At 49.0% G+C, this 26776-nt stretch overlaps 1 protein-coding gene across 7 annotated transcripts in view; it reads right to left on the bottom strand.

The window, feature by feature from the left end:
* AMPD3 (adenosine monophosphate deaminase 3) overlaps window positions 1-26776 on the bottom strand; it is a 57476-nt gene that overhangs the window by 16059 nt on the left and 14641 nt on the right. For all 7 annotated transcript variants that reach the window (XM_077113976.1, XM_077113977.1, XM_077113978.1 and 4 more), the window contains exons 3-12: window positions 21523-21727; window positions 18210-18372; window positions 15812-16031; window positions 13623-13752; window positions 7783-7977; window positions 6972-7103; window positions 6237-6400; window positions 5362-5488; window positions 2329-2492; window positions 572-692 (exon numbers count right to left, since the gene is read on the bottom strand). In XM_077113976.1, the coding sequence (XP_076970091.1) occupies window positions 572-692; window positions 2329-2492; window positions 5362-5488; window positions 6237-6400; window positions 6972-7103; window positions 7783-7977; window positions 13623-13752; window positions 15812-16031; window positions 18210-18372; window positions 21523-21727 (1621 nt within the window). The remainder of the gene's footprint in view (window positions 1-571; window positions 693-2328; window positions 2493-5361; window positions 5489-6236; window positions 6401-6971; window positions 7104-7782; window positions 7978-13622; window positions 13753-15811; window positions 16032-18209; window positions 18373-21522; window positions 21728-26776) is intronic.

Raw genomic sequence — 26776 nt, 5'->3', positions numbered from 1 at the left:
AACATCATTCCCGAGGAAGTCATCCAGAATATGGAAAAGACTGAAGGCACAGTTCATGTAGCCCTGTTTAAACGAGTTAAGAGTTGGATGTACTCTGTGGGTCCATCATCTGAAGGCTGGCTAAGTCAATATAAACCATTCCCATCAGCCGGCCATTCATCAACAGCTTTTAGGACAAGGAGCAGAGAGATATTGCAGCACAGAAAAATGCTTGATGTGCAATATTAAGAGACAAAAAGAGACCAAAATTATGTGATCATTATGACTATAAGCACATTAAAAATGTTCTCTGGGGAAAAATGGAAATGAAAATACTAAAAAGCTAATAATGGCCATTTCTATTTTCCATTTCTCCATTTTCTAAATCATGGTGTGTTTGGTTAAACTACTTTTATACTTAAATATGGACTCAAACTACAGACAGCCCAGCCCAGAAAAAGGTCTCTCTCTTCTCACATCATTGGCTGGAACAGCCCTGGGAGTGGACAGGAGCCTGGGGACCCTGCTCCTCCCCAGGAGACCCAGGGCAGGGCAGATGCTGCAGGGCTGGCCTCCACATGTGACCCATTACCTTCTTAAGGAGCAGCCCATGGGAAATGTTGTCAGCAGTCAGGAAAGCAGATACCAGGTGGGTGATGGAGCCAGCCTCCCCGCAGTGAGGGCGGAACAGGAAAGTGCTCAGGCCTCGTTCCCTGTAGGAGATATTAGGCTGTGGGTTCACCCTGCCTGCAGCCCCACAGGCCCGGGGCCGGCACCCAAAGCTCAAGGCCTACCCCGGGGAAGACAGTCACCCAGTGTGCCCCTGAAACCACTCCTACTCAAATGCCAGAGGCCCAGGCCCAGAGCTCCTCAGAACAAAAAGACAGCATCTCCAGGGGAGAGACAGGGCATCTAGTGGTAGAAACATATCCCACCCTCTATCTACCCCTCCTTTACATCCCCTTACCAGACCTTATAGCCAGATACAGGGAATGAGTAGGGAAATCCATGAGAAACCATCAAGTCCAACCTCTTGGTTACAAAAATGGGTAAACCAAGGCTCAGAGAGAAATCATTTGTTGAAGGCCATTGAGCAGGTCAATGGCAGAGCTGGAACTAGAACCCCCATTACTAAATGCCCAGCTAGGTCTGGCCCCTCCCAACACAACACTGTCTTCTTTTGATCACAGACCCTCTCTGAACCTCCACACCCACAAACTAGCATTGGCTTAGGCTGAGCTAATGAAGCCCCCAGGCCCAGCCAGGGGTTGGAGGGATACTAGACCAGCAGGGAGAGGAATGGCCCATGTGTGCCTTGTGTGTAAGACAATTCAAATGTAAGCTTCGTGAGAGCATGGATTTAGTCTTTGTTCTCTGTTATATGTGCAGTGCCTAGAACAGTGTCTGTCATGTAGAAGATGCAATATTTGCCGAATGAATAACCACATGTGTGAATGTTGTTGGTGTAGTAATAAATGAACATGAATGTGTGTTGGAGTGGCCTGTGTTTGCATATGTGTGGGAGTGTACATGTATGTGTGTTGATGAGTGTATATGTGCATATGTATGGACATGTGGGTGTACATGTCTACTTTGAGTGTAGGGTACATGTCTGTGCTGGTTTGAAGCTATTATGTACCCCAGAAAAGCCATGTCCTTTAATCTTCATTCAGTGTTGCTGGGTGGAATCTTTTTTATTGTTTTCCGTGGAGATGTGACCCACCCAATTGTGGATGGGACCTTTTGATTAGATAGTTTCCATGGAGATGCATCTCTACCCATTCAAAGTGGGGTTGCTTATTGGAGCCCTTTAAGAGGGAACCATTTTGGAAAAAGCTTTAGCGCTACCAGAACCAACAGAGTCCACACAGCCAGAGATCTTTGGAGATGAATTGGGAAAATGCCCACAGGGGAGCTTCATGAAACAAGAAGCTGGGAGAGAAAGCTAGCAGAGAAACCCCGAACTTTATTGACCTTTCTTGAGTGAGATAACCTCTTGTTTGTACCTTAGTTTGGAAATTTTCATGACCTTAGAACTGTAAACTTGCAACTTAATTAATTCCCCTTTTTAAAAGCCGTTCCATTTCTGGTAGATTGCATTCTGGTACCTTACTAACTAGAACAGTATCTGTGTTGGCACTGATGACACTGCAGTGCCATGCATGTGTATGGACCTATGTGGATCTGTGCCTGTGTGTAGTATGTGTAGTAAGTAAACCATGTGTTTAGAAGTACGTGGGCACGTGGATATGTATGTTGGTTCAAGTGCACACAGACACATGGGACATATACATGCATGTGTATGTGCTTGCACATGAACACGTGTGTGCAGGGGGCAGGGTCACTCACCTGCGGAGGTTGTTGAGCACCATGATGTTGGCGTACATGTAGTACAAGTAGTAGCTGTAGGGCGGGTTCTGCTGACTGGTCCAGATGTCTGGGCTGGGGCTCTTGTCTGAGAACATGTGATCGCTGTGCTTGGACTCATCATCCACGCTGTCAAACCCTGTCACCTGGGCAGGAGGAGGGAGCCTGAACATCAAGCTAAGGCAGAACAGGCCAAAACTCTGGCTTGGCTCAGCCTCCCAGGGCTTAGAGCTGAGCTGCCAATAGTCTTGGAGTCCAGGCCTCTCAGAGTTTGCACCCAGCTGGGGAACACAGGGCCTGGCTGAAGCCACACTCCTCCCAGGGATGGCAAGTGGACACAATGGTGCTTTCTGTCCCTCCAGGGCTTACAAAGGTACCCAGGAAGCCAGACTGGAGAGGGCCAAGCACCTGTGTGGTTAGTGGTGACAGTGGGGGAAACCCAGGCAGGGCCAGATGAACTGTGAGGCAACCATTTCCTCTGCAGTGCCAAGAAGGGCCCATTTTGCAGAGTACCCAGCAGCTACTGCCTATCAACAGAAGTGACCAAAAGCTGCAAGAGGGAAGGGAATGGGTGTTTCCCAAGTTATGGCCCTACTAGAAGCACTTTGTAAACATCAGCTAGTATAATACTTGGAGCAAACTTGCAAGGGAAGGCTTGGTTGTGAGCCCCATTTTACAGTTGGCAAACTGAGGGGCAAAGCAATTAAGGGACTTGCCCAAGTGAGATGACCAGGCTGTGAACCCAACTGGGTTCAGAGTCTAGACTCTTTGGGGCTGAGAGTGGAGAATATCCTAGGGCATTTCCAGGTTTGGCCAGAAGAAGCAAGCCTGGATGCCTCACAAACAGGCCAAGGTATACCCCTTTCAAAAGGGCCTCTTCCCAGGAGGCAGCTTCTGCTTTCTAACTCCTCACTGGAAACTGCTGGGTTAGAGGGGCCTCAGGAAGCCCCCCATCCTTTTACTGTAGTTCCAGGCCCCACTCTAGTCATCAGGCTGGAATCCCAGAGGCTTCTGGCTGATTCCAGAGGTCAAACCCCGACCAAGACTGTACCTACAGAGGACAGAGCCTCCTGTGTCAGCCAGCACACACAGGAGCAGATTTGCTAATGTGTCTCCTTCCTTTTATTCAGTCACAATAACATTTTGGGAAGGGGTCTCTGAACACCAGAAGAAATACTGTCCAACTCACTCTACAACTGCGCTAAGCTGGGGGAGCTCCCTATCCAGGCCCTGGGCCCTGCAGGATCTGCCAGCCTCTCCCATTCCTATATGGGCAGTAGGGCCCAAAGGAGCAAGGAACCAAGGGAGCCTTGGCCAGAATCATTTCTGTAATGGAGCCAAATGTGCCAAAAGAAAGGACGTGGTCCCCACTACAGCTCTAAGCATGCCCTGAGCAGGTCTGGAGGGCTGGGGAGGACCTCTTTCTGTGTTTGCCAGCCCTAATACCTTACAGGAACTCACAGGGGACTGAGAAGGATGATGTCAGGCCTTCTCTTGGGCTTGCATCCAACTGAGGCAAGGGCCTCAATCCCTGGATCTCCCACGGCCTCAAGTACAAAAATGTTCAAACCTCAACTCCTCCCTCCCAAGCCTGCTCTTCCTGTTGCTGGCAGTTACCTCTGTAAGAGGCACAGTGCCACCCTTCTACAAAACCAGACATGGGGGAGGCTCCTAGAGTCTCCATTTTCCTCATCTTCAGTCCTTGCTCAGATCCTGTCAGTCCTTCCACCCATCCCATTCTCACCAAGTTCTCGCTCTGTCCCATGGAGCCCCTGGTCTGCCATCTTTCCAGGGCCCCAGGCTGGGAAGTCACCAGGCAGTGCATGTTTCTGATTTGGAAGGCAATGTAGCACAGGAGCTAACAGCACAGGCTCCAGGGGCAGCCTGCCTGGATTTGAATTCTAGTTCTGCCATATTTTAGCTTTGTGACCTGCTCCAATTTCCTCATGTATAAATTGGAGCTAGTACCTTCTGAGGTCTGTTTTAAGGATTAAATGGGATAATTCATGGAAAGCATTTAAAGTGGCTAGCACAAGGAAGGCAAATAATTTTTCTTATGATTAACATCCAGCAAATGGTGATGATAATGGAATAATCATGAAGTTAAAAGGAGATGATGTCATGGTGTGTATCACTAGGCCAGGCGCAAGCACTCATTAGATTGAGCTGTTACCATTGGTTCAAATTCCCATCGTCTATCTCCACGGCTGGAACAGTTCCCCTGACTCACATCCAGACCCTTCCCTCCCACTTCCAACTACCCTGGGTTCCAGGCCATTCTTCACACTACAGCCAGAATGATTTTCATCTAAAACATGAATTCAATATAATGTCCCTCAGCTCATTAAAAGCTCTTTCAGCCCCCTCTAGCACACACACAGATTCAACCACCCCCTTCCCTGGTCTGAGCCCTCTGGACTCCTCCCTGCCTACCTCCCTGTCAAAAATCCGCCCATCACCTCCTCTGCCACCCCCTCCACTCAGCATCCAGAGGGAGGGACCAGCTCTTCCTGCTCACTCCCTTTCTGGTTGTCTCCCCCACCCCTTCTGTTCCTTTCCCATAACTAGCAAAAATATGGAAATCTATTCTGTGGGGATTGTACTTACCAAACAAGCTGTAAGGACCTTTGTTTCTAAAGGAACAAGCAGGAGAGTTGAAACATCTGCATTTTGAAGAAAACCCAAAGCTCCTGCTTGGGCAGGATCTTATCTCCTGCAGGAAGAGGGCTCACTCACCTGGCCCTGCTAATCATCAGGCCAGGACCTGACTACACACACATGCACACATACACACACGCGCATGCACACACCTACTGCTGTCCTTCCCAACAGGGCATACCCTGCCTAGCACCTCCCACCCAGAGCAGTCCCTGAGGAGAAGGAGACATCCCCTTCCTTGGGTGATGCTCATTATTTTAGTAATTCAGTTCCTTGGGGCTAGCAACCCCATTCCTGAGGCACATCAGTGACCAGATCTGAGAAGGGAACCCAGGGTGAGGGACACCCCACACTTACATATTTGAGGAAGAGGTGAAGCTCTCGGTGGTCTTGGGGGTTGATTGTGGCCTCAAAAAGGGGCAGGAAGATGTTCTCCAGCATCTTTCCAAAGCTTGGGAGCAGCTTCTTTGACCTAAATATGTCACTGGGGAAAGCAAAGACTTACTTATTAGGCCTAAAGCCCCCTTGGCCTATCAGAGATTGGCCTCAGTTACTTCCTCAGGCAAGCTGCAAGCCCGTTTAAAATACCCCAAATGGAGTCTGAGATGCCTGCACAGCTCCTTCCCTTTCCCTCCAACTCCCAGCAATTTCTGAAATACATAGGCATTAGTTTGCAAACTCAGCACATACCCTTCCCCATTAGAGAGGTTTCTCAAGCTAGAGACCATTCTGGGGGTAAGAGGTGGGATTCAGGCTGACCAAATGTCTGAGAGATGAGCCCTCAAATTTCCCAGTAATACAAACTCTGCACCACTCAGCTTGGTTCCTGCAAACCACAAGTCCAGCCTGGGGCAATGAGCCCTACACTGGCTAGTCAGCTGGAGGGGACAGTGTTGGTTGACTGACATCTAGAGAGAGAGGGCCAGCAACCTGGCTACCACCAAGGTTACCACATACCCTAGGGTTCACTCAAAAGGAAAATCCATCCTCAACCCACAGTGAGGAGAAAGGGGGGACAGTAGTTCCCACCAGGGCTTTGCATGCATATATTCTTCAAGAACATGAATTTAAGTGTTCAGGGAGGCCTTTGCCAACCACTCCTCCCTGGAGAAAAATCCCTGAGGAGAGGCCTAGGCTGGCACTACCCCTCAATAGTACAGACTCTGCAGCCCACAGAAGATGGGGTGGCATCCCCGTAGGGCCCAGGGGCAGGCAACAGGAGCCTCACTTACTAGATCCTGGGCACCTGGATGATCCAGCGCATGTTGGGTGAGTAGACCTTGTGCTGGATGAACCAGCGGGCCAGGTTAGGCCATTCCTCACAACTGCGGCCATAGATGGAGAGCCGTGGCTCTGAATACTGGTACTTGCTCTCCTCCAGCTCCCGGGCCACCTCCTGCCACCAAAAAGAACTCATGTCAGCTGGAAATCATTCCAGTTACATGGGAGAACGCACCTCCAGCTCTCTGAAACCAGAAACTAAGTCCTGCCACTCCCTGAGCCATCTGTCCCTGGGCTGGGAAAGCCTCATCTAAATTCCCAGTGTTACCGTGTAAGCACTTGATCCACCTCAGCATCAGCACCAGCCTGGAGACAAAGGTCTTGGATCTATACCCAGACACACTACAGACCAGGCTAGCCGTCGGAAGCATGTCTACACTAAGCTAACCTGCACCCAGCCAATTTCAGACTGCAAACTGAGACCTGGGGCAGTGAGTCTGGCTGCTGTGAGCTCTTCTGGGTGCAGATACCCTCTCCCTCCTGTAGTTGGCACATGTGGCAACCCCACTCAGGAGCAGGGCAGCCCCGTCTGGATGATGGACAAAGACCCCAGGCAGGAAAGGGGACAAGAGATGGGACAAGAGACCATGCAAGGATGCCATCCTCTGAAGGGAGATGTTGCCAGGTACACCAGCCTCCTGCCTTTGCCTCTGAGGAGAGCTTGGAGAGGCAGAGGACTCACTTGCCTTAACCATCCGAGCAAAGTACTCTCCTCCCAGGTAGTTTTCTGTTTTCAAATACAGGTCACGCAGCTCACTGGCACCCACAGGGTTGTACTTGGAGTTGAACTTGTCAAAGCGATGGAATGTCTGCCGGCCCTGGGGAGAGGAGACCACCAGCCAGATTGAGACGTGGTCTGTACCCACCTCACACATCCCCCCCTTGAAGCCTCCACAGACACTTGGAGGGCCCCCTAAAAGATGACTTCTATGTCATTTCTTGTATGAGATCTTGGGAATTCCCAAGGGCCGGGACCAGGTGTGCTCACTTGGCCAGCCCTGGGACCTTCTGTGGGGTCTCTGGGACAGTGGGTTAAAGGGCCTCATACTCCCAGGGACTGCACCAGGAACATGGCTGGTTTGGCAAGCAGACAGACCTAGATTATTTAACAATAAAGTGTTTCCTATTACAAGTTAGAGTTTGTAAAGCACTCTTTCCATATTACCTTATTTAGCATTTTAATAACTTTCCCATCATTTTATAGGCAAGGAAATAAAAGCTTAAGTGAGTTAGTTGCCTAAGGGCACTCATCTCATAAGTGGCAGAAGTGGGATAGAACTCACACCCGTTTGATGCCAAGCCACACTCTTTTGCCCTACCCCATGGCTGATCCCAGCCCTGCTATTCTTTCAGGCTAAATTCTCTTTCAGTCTCCATAGCTAAAAGAGAGACAGCCATTTATAAAGTCAGCTGCCAAGCCACTTTCCAAGGGCCAAAACCCCAGATCCCAACAAAGACAGCTCTCTGCTGGAGGCCCTGGGATGGGAGCTCGCTTACCGCATGGACATCCAGCGAGTCCACAGTGAGGTCGTAGGGGTCCATGTGCAGGCTGTCGAACACCTGCCGCAGGGTGATCTTCCGGCCCCGCTTCTCGGCCACAGTCCTGTCAGGCTCTGTCTGGTATGTGTGCTTGATGAAGCGCAGCAAGTGCTTCTGGTTCATGCAGGCAGCCGCGTGGATGTGCGTATCCACCTGGAGCACGGTGCCCGTTGGCCCGAGGCAACACAGTGAGGACCCCGACTCCCAGTATGGTGCCTCAGAGCCTCAGCATCCTTGGACCACAGAGGCAGTCCCAACAATGCCTGGATCCCCCTTCCCATCTTTCCTCTAGACTTCTGAACTAGTCTCCCTCCCTCTGCCTTTGCTGTCCAATCCACTTTCCACACATCAAGGGATCATTGCAGAATGTAAACTGGGATGGGCCACTCTCCTGGCAACAAATCAGCATGGTCCCCATCATCTTCAAGATAAAGCCCCAGCTCCTTATCTTGCCTGATAATATACTCCACCATGACAAACTACTTACATGTAGTTTGCTCATGGCACCATGCTATTCCACACCCCATCACATGCCCATGCATTTCTTCAGCCTCAAATGCCTTTGTTCCTTCTCATCAATCTCATTTAACTGGAAATTTCCTATTACCAACTACACTTAAAAGCCAACTCTGATTCCCTAAACTCATTCCCTTGTACAACTCAGGAACCTAGAAGACACTCCTATTACTGTGTACATATTCCTGATCTACTCTAAATGTTTTTTTGACTACTCCTTCAGTAAACTGGGAGCTCTTCAAAGACAGTGTGGTGATTTGGGACTGTATGTACCCCAGAAAATCATGTTCTTAAAGTTAATCCATTCCTCAGAGTGTAGACCCATTGTAAAAAAGCAGGATCTTTTGATGATGCTACTACAGTTAAGGTATGATCCATCTCATTCAGGATAAGACTTAATCCTCTTATTGAAGTCCTTTATAAATGGAATGAATACAGAGAAAGAGAGAGAAAACCACAGAAGCAAGAAGCTGAAACCAGCGAAATCCAGAAGAGAAGGGAGAAACCAGTAGACACCACCATGTGCCTTCCAGGTGGCAGAGGAGCCAAGGATTACTGGCAGCTGGTCTTCAGGAAGAAAGCATATCCTTGATGATGCCTTGATTTGAGGTTGACATTCTCTCAACCTCAAAATTGTAAGCTAATAAATTCCCATTGTTCAAGCCAAAACATTCCATGCATATGCTTTAATCAGCCTAGGAAACTAAAGTAGACAGGTACCATGTCAATGGCTCTTAAGACTCCAGAGCCTATGCAAAGTATTAGCTGAATGAATAAATGGAAATTAACATGTGTAATAGATTCCAAAAGTTTCAGTGATCTCCACATCCTCATTATAACCCTGAGGGCCAACCAAATGTCCAACCAAATCCCATCTCTTCCCACTAGCCTCTCTTGGAACCCTGAGAGCATTCCCAAAGAAAACACCTAAGTGGGGGTGAATGAAGATAGTGTGCAACAGAGACCAGCCTTATCTATTTACACCTCACCCAAACCCAGGGCATGCAAACCCCAAGAAGCAGCAGCTCCACTGACATGGACTCAAACTGTGGATCCCAAGGCCAAGATCTTAAAGCTAATCCTACAGGGCAGAAATGCACAGGGAGCTTGAACTTCTTCCTACCCTCCATGGAAAGGCTGTTCCCTTGAAGAAGTCACCAGGAAAGAGCTCACTAGGATCTCAAGATACTTTGTAAGATTTTTCACTCTGCTCCATCTTGCTAAGTCCCTATGACACCAGGTTCTCCCCCTTACCTCTCTGGCCTCTCCTTTTCTCTCTCCTTGCCAGGCTCATCCTCAATATCAGACCTCTCAATATTGAAATTTCTTCAGGCCTGTTCCTGGGCCCTCTTGTCCTCTCTCTAGACACTCTTTCCAGAGATGATGTCACCCATTTCTGTGCCTTTATCCTCTTCGATGCCAACAACTCCCAAATTTATATCACCAGCCAAAAGTTCCAGAATTATAAATACAACTACCTACTTGACATCTCTACCTGGATAACTCAGAGAAACCTCAAATTTAGTATATCCAAAAGTGGACTGTTCATCTCTAGTCCCAGCCCAAACCTGAAAGTCTCCCAGTTTTCTATATCTCAGGAAGTGGTATATCCTGCACCAATTGTTCAAGTTGGATTTTTGGGAGTCCTCCTTGACCTTCCCTCACCTCTTTCCCAACATCCTATTAGTCCCATCAGTTCTACCTTCCAAATAGATCTCAAATCCATACACTTCTCTCTAACTCATTGCCACCACACAAGTCCAAGCTTTCATGATCTCATAACTGGTCCTGACACTTTTTCTCATGCTCTGGTCCAATCCATTCTCCACAGGAGCTAGAAAAGATTTTTTAATGCAATCAGATTCTATTATTCAATACCTTCACACTCTCGGGATGAAAGCCCTGCCTATTATCTGGTTCCTACCCATCTCCCTATCCACTTGTTCCAACTCTTTCCCTCTTCACTGTGCTCCATTCGCAGGACTGCTTTCAGTTTGAATGGAAATGGGCCCCATCTCTTCAGCCACCAGGGCTGAAGAGATGGGGCCCTGGCCAAGCTGAGAGATGGCTTAAAGTCGCAGTGGGCATCCTGACTCCCCTTCTATGAGCCTGAGGGGCCTTAGGGAGGTCCCAGGAGAGGGTGACAGCAGCCTCCCAAGCCAAGGTGCTGGCGGCCTCCAGACTGAACACTGAGGTTTCTGCTGTAGCCAACTGGGCACTCAGTTAGGGCTGAGGTGAGGAGGTGGGCTAACCTCAGGCCAGAGTATGCTGTCCACGGCTGGCCAGGCATCTCCAAGTCATATCAAGCCAGACATTTGATCTCATGAACTCTGTAAGTGTGATAACATCCAGTCTGTGTTGCTGACCACTGACGTCACAGAAATGAAACAATCCAAAGCACCAAAAGTTAAAATATCACCCAACACACAGTGTAAAGGTTCGGGCACCCCAGGTTTGGGGTTGGACTCATATGGGACACACAGAGGAAGGTAAGCATGGGTTTAGCTCAGCCAGACACAGTTTGACTCAACTACCTCAGTATGACTCAGCACATTCTATGCTTTCTGGTTGTATGCTCCAGCTTACCAATAACATACCACAGGGCGTTTGGCCTGTCCTTACCCTTATGAGTCACAAACTAAGGGAGAAAAACAACAGGACAATCCAGGAAGCATCCAAATACAACTTCAGAAACCCAAAGGAGATTATTTTAGGAACAAGTAAAAGCTGCTGCCATTGGATGCCAGTGTTTTCAAATCATCAGAAGATCCCAGCTCATTCCCTGCTTTCACCTCGGATCTTTCTAAACAAACAGGATGGCCAGTACCTGGCACCTAAGCCAACACTGACCATTTCCATATCCATGGCAGACTTCAATAACCAGTACAGCACTCTTTTCATTAAGCTTCCGGATTGGCTGTGGGTAGTCACTTCCATTTGCTCAGGTTTGACACAGAAGATGAAATCCATTTCCTATTCCTGATATAACACTTCAACCAAAGTGGATGAGGCCTAAGCCTACCTGACACCCAGGCAGCAAACAAACTCAGCCCCTTGTTCTTTGCTTTTAGCAGAAAATAAGTGTCCCATTTACACAGTCTTGCTGGTTGGGCCTCTTGGTGTCATAACCAATCACCTGCTTTGATGATGTAGGTGCGCTCATGAACACCAACCACATAGACCCGTGGCCAGACTATGGGCTCTGCCCCAGTGACTCAGAGCACAGTCCTGACCTGCCCCCATGACTCTGACAGCCACTTCAAAATGTGGAGGCAACCCTCTTAACCCTTCTAAAAGAAAGCCAGCTCTCGTCCACCCAGGACAGGGTCTGAGAGGAAGATAAGGCAGCCAGCCTATGGAGGCCAGCCTCACCCTCACACAGAAGGGGCAGTGATGGCCTGGTTCAGCCAAGGCCTAGGCCCATGACTCTGAACTTACTGAGAGGTCAGAGAACAGGCCACCTGTATCACACTTGTATCACAACTCAGGCATTGAGGATATCTCTGTACAGAGGGCACATCCACCCTCAGACTGACAGGGGACCCAAAGGATCGGCCCTGATGTATAAACACAGCCCTGCACGTTAAGATTCTATTTTATATCATGACCAGAGAGCAACTGGTTGGTTTAGGAACACCTGCTGAAGCCCTACCTCAGCAGTAATAAACAGATGTGAGTCAGAGCCCATGGAGTTAGTGAGGACAGCTCAGCCCAGGGAGCAGGAAGCCCACAGGCCTCCAGCATTTATAGGTGAGGAGGGCAGGGCTGCCGAAGACTGGGCTAGGAGTTGCCTTGGAAGCCCATTTGGACATGTGCTGGAAATGGAGGGTGTGTTCTGGGCAGGGCTGAGACGAGGGCACCTAGTGAGTGAGGCACACATCTGTTTGAACATCTAAGGCTCACAAGAATGAACAAGTGATGTTTTAACAGTTAAAATTCCAGGCTGCCCAGAGTGGTAGTATCAAATATATGTCCATTCATTCTGTCTGGAAACTCGCAAGACACTCACATAAGCCTCTCATAGCCTATGAGCTAAAGCCAAATTAACATTTCTTAATGTGTGGATCCTGTCCCCAAGTGAGAATCCAAGCCAGACCCCATGGCACTCAACAGAGGAGAGCTTGGGGCTTTCCAGCACGGCTGAGGCTCTAGCCCAGGAGGAAAGCCTGACCTGGGCTCTCCCAGAGGGATCACATCCACCCCTGGCCCACCTCCCCTTTATCAAAGCTGATCTGAGAGGGAGGTGGCCCTCAGAGGCCCCTATAGAAATGACAGCCCTACTGTGACTCAGTTAGAGGCAGAGCTGATCCCCACCCTTCCCCCATCAGAACCCCAGCCCACTCCCATGCCCTGACCCAACCCCTGCCTTCTCTGAGAAGCCATGGGCCACTGCACAATCCAAGACCTCCCCACATCTCTTCAGCCTCACTCTCTCCCCAACTCCAGGGCTACCCTCTTCTTCCCCCAACAACACACAGCTCTACTTCCAGTTGCACCCCCTCCCTTTCCGTCCTAGTATCTGTATATACTGCTCCCTCTGCCTGGAAAGCTGTCAATCCCTTTTCCCTACCCTGCCTGACTAACTCCTACTCATGCCTTCAATAAGCTTAAGTTTGGCCTCTCCCTGGAAGCGCCCCTGTCACAACAATTACAACACCAAAAGTGATAGGCTGGGAACTGCTCATAGACAAATGATCCTGACACATGGTGGCCTCACTATATTAAGTGGAAGAAAATGGCAGCACCGGAGGTCACTTTCATTTAATATATATATACCTTGGCTGCAGATCAAGGGTGCCGTGAGCCCAGGCCAGGACTGCTCCTCCACTCGATGGGGAGAGGAGGGCAGGAACTTGAGCCCATCACATCCCAAAGGAAGCTTAACCATCAACTCCCAGGTCCAAACTGCTCTTAGCTTTATTTCCCTACCTTATGATGAACGTATACCCTGTACCTTAAAAGCCATCTGGCCTCAGCTTTCATGACCAATTAACAGGCAATGCCCTATTTCCCAAGGAAGAGGGCAAATTCCAACACACGCACAGCAGGGACTGAGGTTTCCACTTAGAGTGACAGACCAAGTGCTGTCTGAGCCACTGTCTGACACAAAGGAACACATCTTTCCAGTCTTCTATATGCACCATGCTCTGCCCAGGAAGGCCCCCCTCAGCCAGGAGCCCTGCTATTCTCAGGGAGGGACTAGCCCCAGGCTGGTTGGGGGTCCCCCAGAGGGTTTGGAAGGGGATTTGGAGGAGGGTCTCCAACACGGTCCGCTAACCCACCTTTCTCACGTTATAGAAGTCTCGGTGGGGGTTACTCTTCAACTCTTTGAATTCAGACATTTCATTTAACATCTCATGAAGACTGAACTTGGATTCCAAAAAGTTCAGTCTCCGGTGACAATATGTTTTCCTGTAAGTGTGGGAAGGAGGAGAAACCACAGGTGAGGAGAAGTTGCCATCAAGCTCTCCAGTTTGGAGACCTCCAGAGTCAGTGGTAACAGACCCTGTAGGGAAGGCCAGGCCTCAGGCAGGATGGAGCAGGGAGGGACGAAATGGTTCTAGCTTTCTAGAGAGTCACCACTGTGAACTGTTTAACTACATCCATGTGCTCTATAAAGTCTGAAATCAGTAGGGAGTCAAGACACGGAGCAGTAGCAAGCAGACTTTGGGACCTGAAACAGGTTCTCCCACTTATAGCTTTATGTGATCAAGTCACCAACCTCTAGTCTCCATTTCAGAAAATAAATATGAAGATGGTAAGGCCCAAGGTTGAAATGTGAATTAATTTTTTTTAATTTATCCTTATGGAAGGGCCTAACTCTGAGCATAGTGATGTGCATTAAAAGCCTACCTACTTCCTTCCTTCTTCATTCCTCCTGTCTGTCCTCAGCCACCTTTAACTCCTTGAAAGAAGTTTGACTTTTGCTCAGAAGATGAGTAGGAGAGTCAAACTATAAGGCATGACCTGTCCATCAGGAGGTGAAGGGACACCTCCCTCTGACAAATGGTCATTCTTCAAGCCCCAAGACCCAAGGACCTCTCAACTCTTTGAGGTTTTAGGACAAGAGGAAGATGTGTTTGCATCATGGGCAGATTAGGGATGTAGGGATGTCTGTGGTTAGGACAGAAATATGTGTTGCTCCCAGATTCCCTTACACTCAGGGAAGGGGCCAAAGGATAAGGGAGGTTTTCTCAGCTGAGAAAGGCCACTGGGGGTGAGCCATGTTCACTGGGGCCAACTTCCCAGATGCCTGGCCACATACCCATGTCTACACAGAACTTTCAACCACAATTTATGCCACTTGCTTCCTTATGACTTCAAGCAAAGAGCTACTCCCTTTTCATTCAATCACTTAGACTTTCATAAAGGGTGGCTGCCAACTCTGTAAAGAGCACAACCCTCCATCTGCAGATATAGCTGGGAGGGTCACAGAGGCAGAAGGGATGATGTTAAAGGTCATCTTGGCCCAGGCAGGTCTCCCCCCGACAGCCTCCCAGACCAGAAGGTCACTGCTCCCATTCCTCCCAAATGGCCAGTTCCCTCTGTCTTCCCCTCCCTCTCCAGGCTTTCCCTACAGGCCTCCTAGGGGCAGGCCTGCCCCCAACCAGGTCTTAGTTCTGTCCTCAGATCAGGGAGGACCAGGAGCCATACTGCCCAGGTCACCTGGTGACCCACATTCCACTGGATATTGGCATCTCACCCATTCCCAACAAATTCCAAAAAGCAGGAGCAAGCTAGAAGTTCATCAGCCAAGACTTTCACCCCCTTCCTCCTCCAGACCCCTGGCTTCCAGAGAGGGCCCTCTCCACACAGCCACTCCAAGGCTCTCAGGCTCAGGGCATGCTGAACTGCCACTGATGATTGGTTTCATGCTCACTAAGAAAGGGGGGGAATCAAATTCAGGGAGACAACTGCCTGCTGGGTTATCTCAAGCCAGGCTCATGAAGCATCATGGGGGGTCATGGTGCCAAGATCCCCAGTCCACCTGCTAGTCTCCCCTCCATAAACACTGAAAACCCAACACATGAAGTAACAGTCTTCAACCCCTTCTCCACCAGCTATAGTAATGCCCTGGGCTGGTAACTCCGCAAGGCTGTGTCCCGCCTGGGGAGAGTGGTGACAGCCATTTCAAGGTGCACAAATGGCCAACAGCAAACACCAGCAAACAGAAGGTGCAAGGAGTACCAGCTCTGTAAATATGCCAGCCCCTCTGTCCTGTCCACCCGTCCCCAAGCTGAAAAATAGCAAGTTGCCATAGGAACAGCAGAGAAAGTCGATGAAGGAAAACTGCTGCAGAAATCCACAAAGTACTAACAAAAGAAGCCATCACCCTCTTTCTAGTTTGGTTAAGTGAGGACCGCCCAGAGTAGAGGGGTGACCTGGTTGGCCTTTCCCAGCCCCATCCCATGAAAAGCAGGGGAAGGGGAAGAGCAGGAGGTGGAAGCGTGGAGATGGGAACCTGGCTTACGTGGGGCCATCAGTGATGAGAGCCAGGATGTGGCTCATGTCCACCGTGTAGGTCTCCAGGTCAGGGTAGGGCAGGCTGTGGGGCTCCTGGCGCTCCAGCATCTTCTTGTTATCATACACAAACAGGATGCCCCCCTGCATGCGGACCAAGTAGCCCAAGTTGGGGGGTGCATCATCCAGGCAGTATGGGTCTTCCTGGGGCAGTGGGGGAGGGTGAAAGTCTGCAAAACAGGACTGAGTGATGCCAAAGTGCCCCTGACCTCAGGAGCTCACATGGGCTCAAGAGTCATTCGCGGCAAGGCCTGCCCTGACCGACCCTAGCCAGACTTCAACCACCCCCACCTGCCTGGACTTTTCATACCCCCACCTCTCTGCTTTATTTTTTCTCCCCAGGACTTCACACTGTGTAAAATAATTTCACTTATTTATTTTGCATATTATATGCCTTCCTTGCTCAAATGGAAGCTCCACGTGGACAGAGATTCGGGTTTGGTTCACTGCTGTGTCCTTACTGCCTAGAACAGTCCCTGGGACCAGAGCAGGCCCTGGCACATGAGTGGCACATCAACATATATTTTGTTAATTTAAATGAAATGGGCTTCAGTTTTCTGGGCACTTCAGGGACCCCAGGGACGTTAAAAAGGGCATCTGTGTCTTTTTCCCAAGAAGAAAACACAGCACCTGGTTCTGCCCAGCCGGAATACTTGTTCCTGTCCTCCCAATCCTCCTGAGTCCAGGCCAGCCCGGGGCCCACTCCAGGGTGGGTACAGAAAAGGAACCTTCTATCCACAGAGCAGGGAATTCCAGCGACAGAGCTACGTGTTTCCCATGGCTATGGGTTGAATCAGCCCTCAGAAGGCAGAAAACTCCTCTTTGCTATTTTCCGGCTGTGAGGCTTTGGGGTAAACCCTGTATCTTTCTGATCCTGTCTCCTCATCTGAGGATTCTTACGGGCCTGTTGTGAGGGCTGCCTCAGAGCACACACAGGAACATGCTTTGTAGACAGTGCTACCCTGCATAAAAATTACAGGGCACTATTTTCATTACTATGCCAATGAGACAGAGTCTTGATAAGCTGTCTCTAGTCGAGGAATGAGCTGATGCTAAACAGCAGGAAAACTGGAATCTTCAACTCTCTGCAGGTCATTCAACTTCACACAGGATCCAACTGCCCAGCTGCTGGCCCGGGCTGGAGAGAACCTTGGTCCTTCATCAGACATGGACACGGCCTGCTAGGAGTCCCTCAAGAGTGCCAGTGGCCACGTGTGACAGCCTGTGAGATGCGCAGGCAGAGTCACAAAGGCCAGGGGAAGGCACACCTACCATCCTGCAGGGTGCTCCACCTCACCACACTCATGCCCATGACCCCTGAGTATTCTTATTTTGTAGAGCATGTACATTTGACTATCATTCCTGTCTGTTCTTGCCAAAACTGAGGGTGATGGGATCAACTTCCCTCATACAGGGAAATGAGCCCAGAAGGGGTGGGTCTTGCCCAGGGCACCAGATGGTAACAGATGCCTAAAGTCCAGGCTTCAGGGCTTCAAGAAAGCCAGTGACAAGGGGACAATTTGACACCCAAATACAAGCAGGGGGCAGGGCATTGGCACAGACAGCCGGCCTGCATCTGCACCCCATTACCAACTTTTAAGAGCATGGTTTCCAGTTGCCCTCATGTACTTTATTTAACCTACATCCTCTCCTGATCCTAGATCCTTTACGGGCCCAACAGGTTCCACCAGGAAACCATCCTGACCCCTCTGATCTCACGTTGCCTGAATTCTACAGCATGAAGATAGCTACCATTTATTGAGCACTCATTAGATGCCAGAAAGGCACTAAGTATGACACATGCATTCTACCATTCAATGCTCACTACAGCCCCAGGATATAAATATTCTTAGAATCCCCATTCACAGATTGAGAAATTGAGGTTTAGAGAAATACCTGGCCCTAGAAAGTAGCAGAGCTGGAATCTGAACGCAGTTATGTTTGACTCCAGAGCCTATTTCTCCTGCCCCCAGGACACACCCTCTGTGCCTACCCCTCACCCCATCCCCACCCCATCACCAAGTCGGCATTTACTGTCTGATTGTGTTCTTTTAATATTCCACATGAGACTGCTTTGTCTCCCTGGCAGGCTGCCTGAAATCAGGGACTGTCTTTCATCTCTCTCTCTCTCAACTTCTACAGCTGAGCTCTACACAGGAATAGGCATTCGGTTCACACTGAATCAATCCTTGGGGGGAAAAAGGAGAACATCAGTGTAGGAGAAATCATTATCAGGCCCTGCCTTTAAAACTCCATCTATTTTGCTGGCATCCAGCCAGCAAAATGTCCCAACCAAGTCCTGGGCCGTGCCCCCATTTGGGACCCCACCTCCAGCCCCAGCGCCCTACCTGGGAGGCCTTCTTCCGGAGGCGCGGTGTCAGCCCGCTGATGGCCCAGGTACTGGGCTGTGGTCCGTGGGAAGCGGTGGTAGGCGAGCCGCGCGTACTTCTCCCGGATCACCAGGGCCTTGGCCAGGCTCTTGGCTGCCTGCTCATAGTCCTCCACGGTGATCTGCAGAAGGGAGGAGAGGAGAGAGAGCTAACAAAGCCAGCCTGAGGCTGCTACCTTGGAAACGCCCGCTTGCAAGGCTGGCCTTGCAGGCATCTGGGAACTTGGATTTCAGGAGAGTCCCCGCTATTCCCTAACTGATCAGCATGGCTCGTTCTGCCTGCATGGTTTGTGTAAACAATATAGTTTATGCATAACATCTTATTTCCTTTGGGGGTCAGGAATTTTGGTATGTGCTAGGCAGAGGGTGCCTAGTGACCAGCCCACAATAAAACCCTCAAGTACTGAATTTCCTGGTAGACAAAACTTCAAACGTGTTGTCACAACTTGATGCTGGAGGAATTAAGCCCATCGCATGAGACTCCGACAGGAGAGGACTCTTGAAACCTTGTGCTTGGTTTCCTTCAAACTTGGCCCTATGTGCTTTTTCCCTTTGCTGATTTTGCTTTGTATCCTTTTGCTGCAATCAACTAAGATTTTGTGCTAAGTCCTGTAAGTCCTCCTAGAGAATCTAGGGGGTGGTCTTGGGGTCCCTCAACATGGGAGGAGAGTTAGGGCTGCAGGGAGGGAGACAGGGGTTCGGCCTATGGACCCAGAGACCAGCCTCACAAACTGGCTAACTGCACCTGGGTCATGAAGAGACAAAGCCAGATTCATATTCCCCGGGGGGGATGAGTACCATCATCTTCAGTTGAAAAAACACATGGATACTTTAGATGTAAAATAAAACTTCTGGGGCAGGCCACGTGGCTCAGTAGGCAGAATTCTCCCCTGCCAAGCCAGAGACCCGGGTTCAATTCCCGGTGCCCGCCCATTTGCTGAAACTGCTGTTTAACCAAACTTAGACTTCTGATTAAATCTGGGTAATCACCTCAATTCATATAAATGCTTATTGACATATGTCATGTGCCAGCCCTTCCATAGATTTCATTTTCGTCCTCGCTGCAACCCATTTTACAAATGGGGAAACTGAGGCCCAAAGAAGATAAATAATCTGCCAGGACACCAAAAAGTCAAAATTCAGACTCTGATCTGCTTAATTTCCAAAGCCCACAGACATTCTACTTTAGCATAGCTGCTTCATATTCAATGAATGAGATTAATTCCCACCTTCACTAATCTTAGTCTGTTTGGGATGAGTATCTCAGAAATCTCAATGCTCTTGAAGCAGCTAAACAGCAGTCAAACAGGGGCTAGGGCCTGCAAGATGACTCCTCTGCTTTAATAGATGATAATATAAAAGATATGCATGCACCTGCCTTCCAGATCTAACAATATTAATATTTCTGGACCTAGCAATTGTTTCAGATCTCGTAAAGTGATTGAATAAATAATCATCACATATACAGAAAAAACTCTACCCTTCCTCCCCAACACCACTGTATCCTTCTACGGAATAAATTGGTATATATCCTTCCCACGCGTGTTTTTGTACTTTTACTAAATATATTTTATTCCTTGCTTCTTGTTAAGGTAGTACCTCCCGCTTTCCTGCCACCAAATGTCCCCACTATGGTGTGTTAATTCCATTTTGCACCTTCCAGTGGATGGCTTCCCAGAACAGTAGGAATAGAAGGCAGACACAAACACCTTAGATAAAAAATATGACCCTGCCAATGGCAAAGCCAAGCACTCTCCCCATAGAACCAATGGACTTAGCATGGAAACCAGCCACAGACCCGCTGGGTGCCAAGGACATCTGCAAGATCAGCCTGCCTCTCATGTACACGTAGCTCCCTGGGGACCAATCACAAGTTCAGGGGCTCCGTGACCTGCTATGCGCCAGCCAAGACACTGGTGGAGAGAAGCTAGTTAACGTGCCAGGTTAATGCCTTCCCCTTCAGTTGGCAGCCAGCACATCTTGACTTCCCTTTTCCCTGCTTTGCCACAGGCCTGAGGAGGGTGGACACTGAGGACACCTGGTGGGGAGGCTGCAACTTCAGAGAAGGCCTGGGTTGGTTCCAACCCTACCTAAAGTCCCATTCATAGGAACTTAAAGATAATAAATTTATTTTATTAAATAAAATTATGATACATCCACATCATGGAATAGTATGCACTTGTGAAAAAAAGGAAGTACTTTATATATTGATATGGCATTGTCTCCAAAATAAGTAAAAAAAAAATTGTAATATAGCTTATATGGTAAACTACCATTTGTATAACAACAAACAAATAAATAGCTTAAGTGTAAATAATTAATTTTAGGCACACAGAGGATCTATCTGTGTGAGAACACACAAGAAACCAAAACCAATGGTTGCCTCTGAGGAGAACTGCATGTCTAGGGGCAGGTTTTTACTGGATACCAATTTTGTGCCATAATCAAATATTCTTTATCACGCAAGAAAAAAAAATATTTTTTTAATTAGGGGAAATTTTACAATGAGGGTAATAAGCTAATTTGCTTTTTCTTGTAAAATTACTTTTTAAAAAATGAGAGAGGTGACTGCCCATGCAAAAAAAAAGAAAGAAAAAATGAGAGAGACTAACAAAGCCAACTGAGGCACGAGGCAGCAAGAGAGATAAAAACCAAGCTTAACCCTGGTGCTGACTCAGGGATATTTCTTTTCAAGAAGTAAGCAATAAAAATGCATCATCCACACAGCAGGCTGAGTTCCCATGTACCATGTGGGAGACCCAGGTTCAATTCCAGTGCCTGACCATGTTAAAAAAACAAAAATGCATCATCCAATCAGGTGAAACTAGCACATTTTCAGTGACTTACTTGCTTAACTTACTTGCTGTAAACCGAGCCTGCTCACTTTCTAACCAAGAAAGGCCCTAGCCTGTATTTAAGGATATTGAAGCAAAGCAGGTAAGAGAGGAATCAGCAATAACTGAGTTCATGCAAACCGATCAATACCATGACTCTGAATCCATTAAACATGTGGCAACACTGTGGGTCTCAAGCCAACCCCCCTTCTCAATGGGCTACAGGGACAGACAGCAGCATTCAGGGTCTATAGAACGTAGGGAACCTACAGGCCACAGCCACAGAATGCCAGCCTGCAGCCTCAGCCCTCCTCACAGGGACGGGGCTGCCCCTACACAGACACCCCCCCATAGCCCGGTCAGGAGCCTCCTTCTCTGCAGACTCCTCCCTGACACTCACAGGCCTGGGCCAGCCGGGGGAGGGGTGAGACACCTTACCCCCGCACAGTAATCTCCGCTGATGGTGACCCGCTGGAACTCGGGCATGCCATAGGGCACCGGCGTGGGCTGGGAAGTGGTTCCAGTGATCACGGGAGTGGCGGGAGGCATGGTTGGACTGGCTGTCGGGGGGCCCTTCCAATCTTGCTGCGTTGGCATTTGCAGAGACAGGGACTGGGACCGAATCATCTTGAAACTTTTCTTTCTAAGAGCCAAGGACAAGGAAAAGTGGGAGACGTCAGCTGCTAATTGGGGTGACTGATAAAGAGTCTTTGTTATGTCCAGGGCAGGATCATTTTGCTATGATTAAACGCTGGTACTGGCCCTACCATTAAGAGGCTTCAAATTATTTATGCCTTCATCTTACACATGTCCCTTGGCACTGAGATACATAATAGCCCTCCGATACTAAGAACTGTGAGGGCTGAGTTTGCAGGGCACACAGAGCATTCGAGTTGGTAAACACCACGGGGACAGGAGGGCAGGCAGTCCACAATACAGGGGTTCAAACATGAAAGAGCATGAGAGATAAGGACATCAAATCAACCAGGTTTTCACCAAACTCTAAGACCCAATCTATGTACAATCACGAAGGCATATGAACAGGGTCACAGAGAGACAGTCAGACTGCATTTCACAGAATTAGAAATTTGGGGCACTGGAACCAGAGGAGATCGTGACAATCAACTAGTATGATCTCTGTTTCATAGTGGTGTCAGGGGCCCAGAGAAGGGCAAGGACTCACTCAAAATCACACAAGGGGGCAGTAAACCCTGGCCTCCCAATCATCCCTGCTGCCCATCCTCAAGCCTGACATTTGCCATCTTGGCTGCTGCTAGTGGAGCAGCCACAGATCTGGGTCTCTGTTATGGGAAAAGGATTGATCAGCATCACTTTCACTTCCCTTTGGATCTGTCACCTTGGCACCGAAAGATGATTTCACGAATTCTTTGAAGAGGGGTCACCGCCACCAGCTCATGCTTATTTGCAAGGCTGTTTTGCAATGACTCCATCTCCCTCATTAACAAGATAGTGCCGTTTCTGATGGCATTACCCCAAATCCTGGAATCACCCAGGAAGGAGATTAACAGCAGTGGGTGAGATCACCCCCACACCCTTCTCTCATATCTTTTTCTGCCTCTAATGGGACCCAGCCTTGCCACACTGTCATCCAGCAGTGTCCAGTGCCAGAAACAAGCTGACTACTTGTCCGAGCTGTGTCAGAGGAGCCCAAGAGCTTCCTGGTATTTATCCCACCACAACCAGGGCCATCAACCACATGCAAAGGACTCAACAGTGACCCAGCTGAGCCCTTCAAACCCCTCCTCCTCTCTAGGCACCAGGGACATTTTCAGGTGATGGAGAAATTGAACGATCCCCGCATCAGCCTCATGGCTCACCCGGAAGCAGCTGGCTTACTCCTGGCTCTTGGCCAGGTCTCCATCTCACCGACCCGATTTTTCAGGAACTGCACTAACTCCCCCCCTATTTTTACACCCGCCACTTACCATGGTCCTCTGGTTCCTACCTGCATAACCAGTGTTATCATCTCTTTAGACATAAGACTATACACCGCTGGAAGGTGGAGTGGCACCTTTTTACCCCTCACCCTGCCTCCGGCCCTCTGCATAACAGACACACTGGGCTGCTTTGAGAAATGCCACCTGTACCAGCAAGCCTCTGGCCCAGGCTTTTACAGGCCTGCCATCCATTTGACGGAGGTGAGCCAAGAAACCCGCCCAAAGTAAGTTGCTGACTCATGCCATTTGCTCATTCCTCAGAGCCAGGTTAACCTTGAGAGATGAGGTTCTCACTTTGATATCTTCTTCTAGATGTCCACACCCAGAGGCAGACCCATTCCTTTGGGCTCCCTCTGGCATTCTGACAGGCTCAGCCAGGTCCCATGACAGGCTGGTTTCTGTGTCACCCACATGCTCACCAGGTCACTGTTTTTACCTCTCTGCCAACCTCATCCCCGTAGGCCTTGGCCAGTACTGTCTGAGATCAGGCCCTGCCAAGAAGCAGCAGCAGGTAAGGTCTAAGGTAAGTGTGGGAAAAATTTGCCAGGGACAGAAAGCTGGGAGGCTGTGCCAGTGAAGAAGCCCCAGCGGCCACCAGCAGGTGTCCAAAGAATTCTCCACTTGAAGACATCCAATAAGCTATAGCCTTGGTATTAAGTAAGTTCTAGATCGTCACAAATGAACATCCGTGGGCTAGGAGCTCAGGCTTTGTAGACACCAGGAATAGGTCTAACCACATTAGGAACCTACCCAGCTCCTCAGGGCCCATTCACTGTGGGTGCAGGCCTGGAATAACCAGAAGCTGACCACTGAGCTCATATCTCAGAAAACTGGAAATGCTGAATGGAGCCCAAGGAGAGGAGTCTGTATTTGTTTTCCATTGCCGCATAATTATCACAAACGTAGTGGCTTAAAATAACACCCACTTATCAGCAACTAGTTCTACAGGTGAGACATCTGGGTGGGCTTGGCTGGGTTCTATGTGTAGGGTACCAAAAGGCTGAAATCCACATGACAGTCACGCTAGGCCCTTACCTGACAACTCTAGAGAAGGATTCACTTCTAAGCTCATTCAGGGTGTTGGGAGAATTCACTTTCATGTGGCTATAAGACTGATGTCCCTGGTTTCTTGCTGTTGGCCAGGGAGTCGCTCTCAACTCCGATAGGCTGCTCTCTGATCCATGCACATAACCCCCCCCACCCATTTTCAAAGTCAATGACAGTGTGTCCTTCCGATGCTTCAAATCTCTAAGATGTCCCCTTCTACTATCAGCCTAAGCAAGCTCTCTGCTTTTAAGGACTCACGTTATTAGATCACCCAGATAACCTCCCTATTTTCGTCAACTGTGCTATATACCATAACATTATCATAGGAGTGATACCTCAGCATATCCACAGTTTGGGGATTGGAAAGGAACCTATTTGGTGGTCATTTTAGAAATTCTGCTTATCCCAGGCCCAGAACTCATGCTATAAAACTGAGGCTTATAATGATATTGTGAATTATTGATTATATATGTTAATATTTTATTTCATTTGTTAATTTTTTAATTAATAAATATATTTTAAAAAAAAACTGAGGCTTAGCCAATAACAAAAAGTGGAGTGTGATAGCTAAGTAACTAAGTGTGTGTGTGTGTGTGTGTGTGTGTGCATAGGCACACACATCCCCTTTCCTTCAAGGCTGTCTGAAGTCCCACACATAAGCAGTAATAAAATAATCTTATTATTAAAATAAAAAAGGAAGTTATAAAAAACTTTATCTGAATTGTAGAACCATGGGGTCTCCTAGTTCCAAAGGACCTCAAAGTCTACCCACCTCAATCCTCCCACGAAGGCAGCCTTTGCTTTGACTACCTTTAGTGACAGAGAGCTTACTACTTTCCTGAACATGACATCAGCACTCACATGTTTATTTAATAAATCATTATCAAGCACCTATTCTTGAGTCAGGCCAGTGCTAAGCACAAAAACAAAAAGCTAAACAAGACTTGATCTGTTGCCTCTATTAGAAAGCATGTCCTCACCATAAGCCAAGATCAGTCTGTCCCCAGTTCCACCTGTTGTGGCTCCTGCTAGGCCTTGGGGCACCAGAGTAAGGCAGCTCCCTCTGCCACATGAGAGCCTGTCAGGTACTGAAAGACGGCTGGTGTGCCCCTTCCTTCCCTGCCCACACATGTACACCTGGCAAAAACAACCTTCTGCGAAGGAACTGGCAGAGTATGAAGTTATGAAGGCACTCAGCTCCAGGCCAAGCCAAAGGGCCACGAAGCAGCTTTGTCATCCCTAACATGGACAGTCCTCTTGGGCCACAAGGATCTTCTTGCCAGCAGGACCTCAAGGATCTGGTCACGTAAGCTGTTATTCCAGCACCTCCCAGCACCAATCTGGTGCCACACCCACTCTACAACCCTCACTGCCCTCCCAGCTGCCCTCCCAGAAGCACAGCCTACCCCTGGCATCCTCTGTGCCCCTCGTACCCTACCCCACTCCCCAGTCCTCCTCAGCAGGCGCCCCAGAGCCTTCCTGTTATAATATCGGATTTATATGCTCAGCTCAGGAACCCTCCAGGCTCTCCTTGCTCTTCTGTGGGGCTGTGTCCACCTTCCTAGGGGTCTTCTGAAGCCCACTGCCCTACGGAGCCCATCAGAGGACTTCCAGGTATGGAGGGCCCCAGAGCAAACATTTCACCAAAGGTTCTCAAACACGTACCCTGAACCGGGGGAATCCCACGTGGGCTGTGTGCCAGGCCAGGCCCTGGGGATAAACCGGTGGCTAAATACAACCCCTGGCTCCAGGGCTGACTGTGTGAGGGCCTGGACGGACCTAGACAGTTCAACGGATTGTTACCATAAAGTCTGTTAGAGGGACTCCAAGAAGACACCTAATCCAGGGGTGAGGGGTGCAGCAGAGCAGCAGGGATAGGGAAGGCTCCTTACATCGTTTTCAGGGGGAGAGAACACTTTAGAACACACCCTCAGGTCATTCCATGCCCCACCCCCACCCCACCCCATACTCCAAAGATTCCAGGCAAAGTCACAGACCAGCATGGGATTTTAATTAAAATTTGAATTCAAATGCCGTTAGGTGGGGCAGGCATTTTCCACTCCCAGGGGCGCCCCTGCACCTCTTGCTTACGCTGTCCACTGCACTGATTCATGCGGACGTTGGGATTCCCAGCCTAAGGGGGAGAGTTGGCACCTACTCTGTGGCTGAGACCAGAGGTTCCCAGACCCTCTGGAAAGGCAAACACAGACACGAGTGACCACAATGCATGCAGTGTGATGAACAGTGAAAGAGGCTTGCAGGGAGCGCTGGGGGCCTCCAGAAAGCACCTCCTTTGCATGCACGGTCACATGGTGTGGCTTAATTCTAACACATTCGAGTCCACCAGAGGTAAACATTGAGAACCCCATCCCTGACTCCCCCCTCCCCCATCCCCCAACTCCACTGTGGGTCTTCACTGTCCCCTGCCATTCACCTGTGCGTCCTCCTCTCCACGACCCACCTGGGCTGCCGTTCCTCACTAAGGACCCCAGAGATAAAAGAGAAGTACAATTTTTATGATCTTTTAAATTAGGTTTTATAATTGATATTCTCAACTTTAAAAGCAGATGAATTGACTGTTTCAAATGAAGCTTCTTTGTCAATGGCCCCTGATTTTTTAAAAACATTATGTGTTTTTTGTTTTTACTTTTTTGGGGGGAGGGAGAAGGTACATGGGTCTGGAAAGT

Source organism: Tamandua tetradactyla, chromosome 8 (genome assembly GCF_023851605.1).
Source record: "Tamandua tetradactyla isolate mTamTet1 chromosome 8, mTamTet1.pri, whole genome shotgun sequence".
NCBI lineage: Eukaryota > Metazoa > Chordata > Mammalia > Pilosa > Myrmecophagidae > Tamandua > Tamandua tetradactyla.
This window is presented reverse-complemented; position numbering and strand designations above follow the sequence as displayed.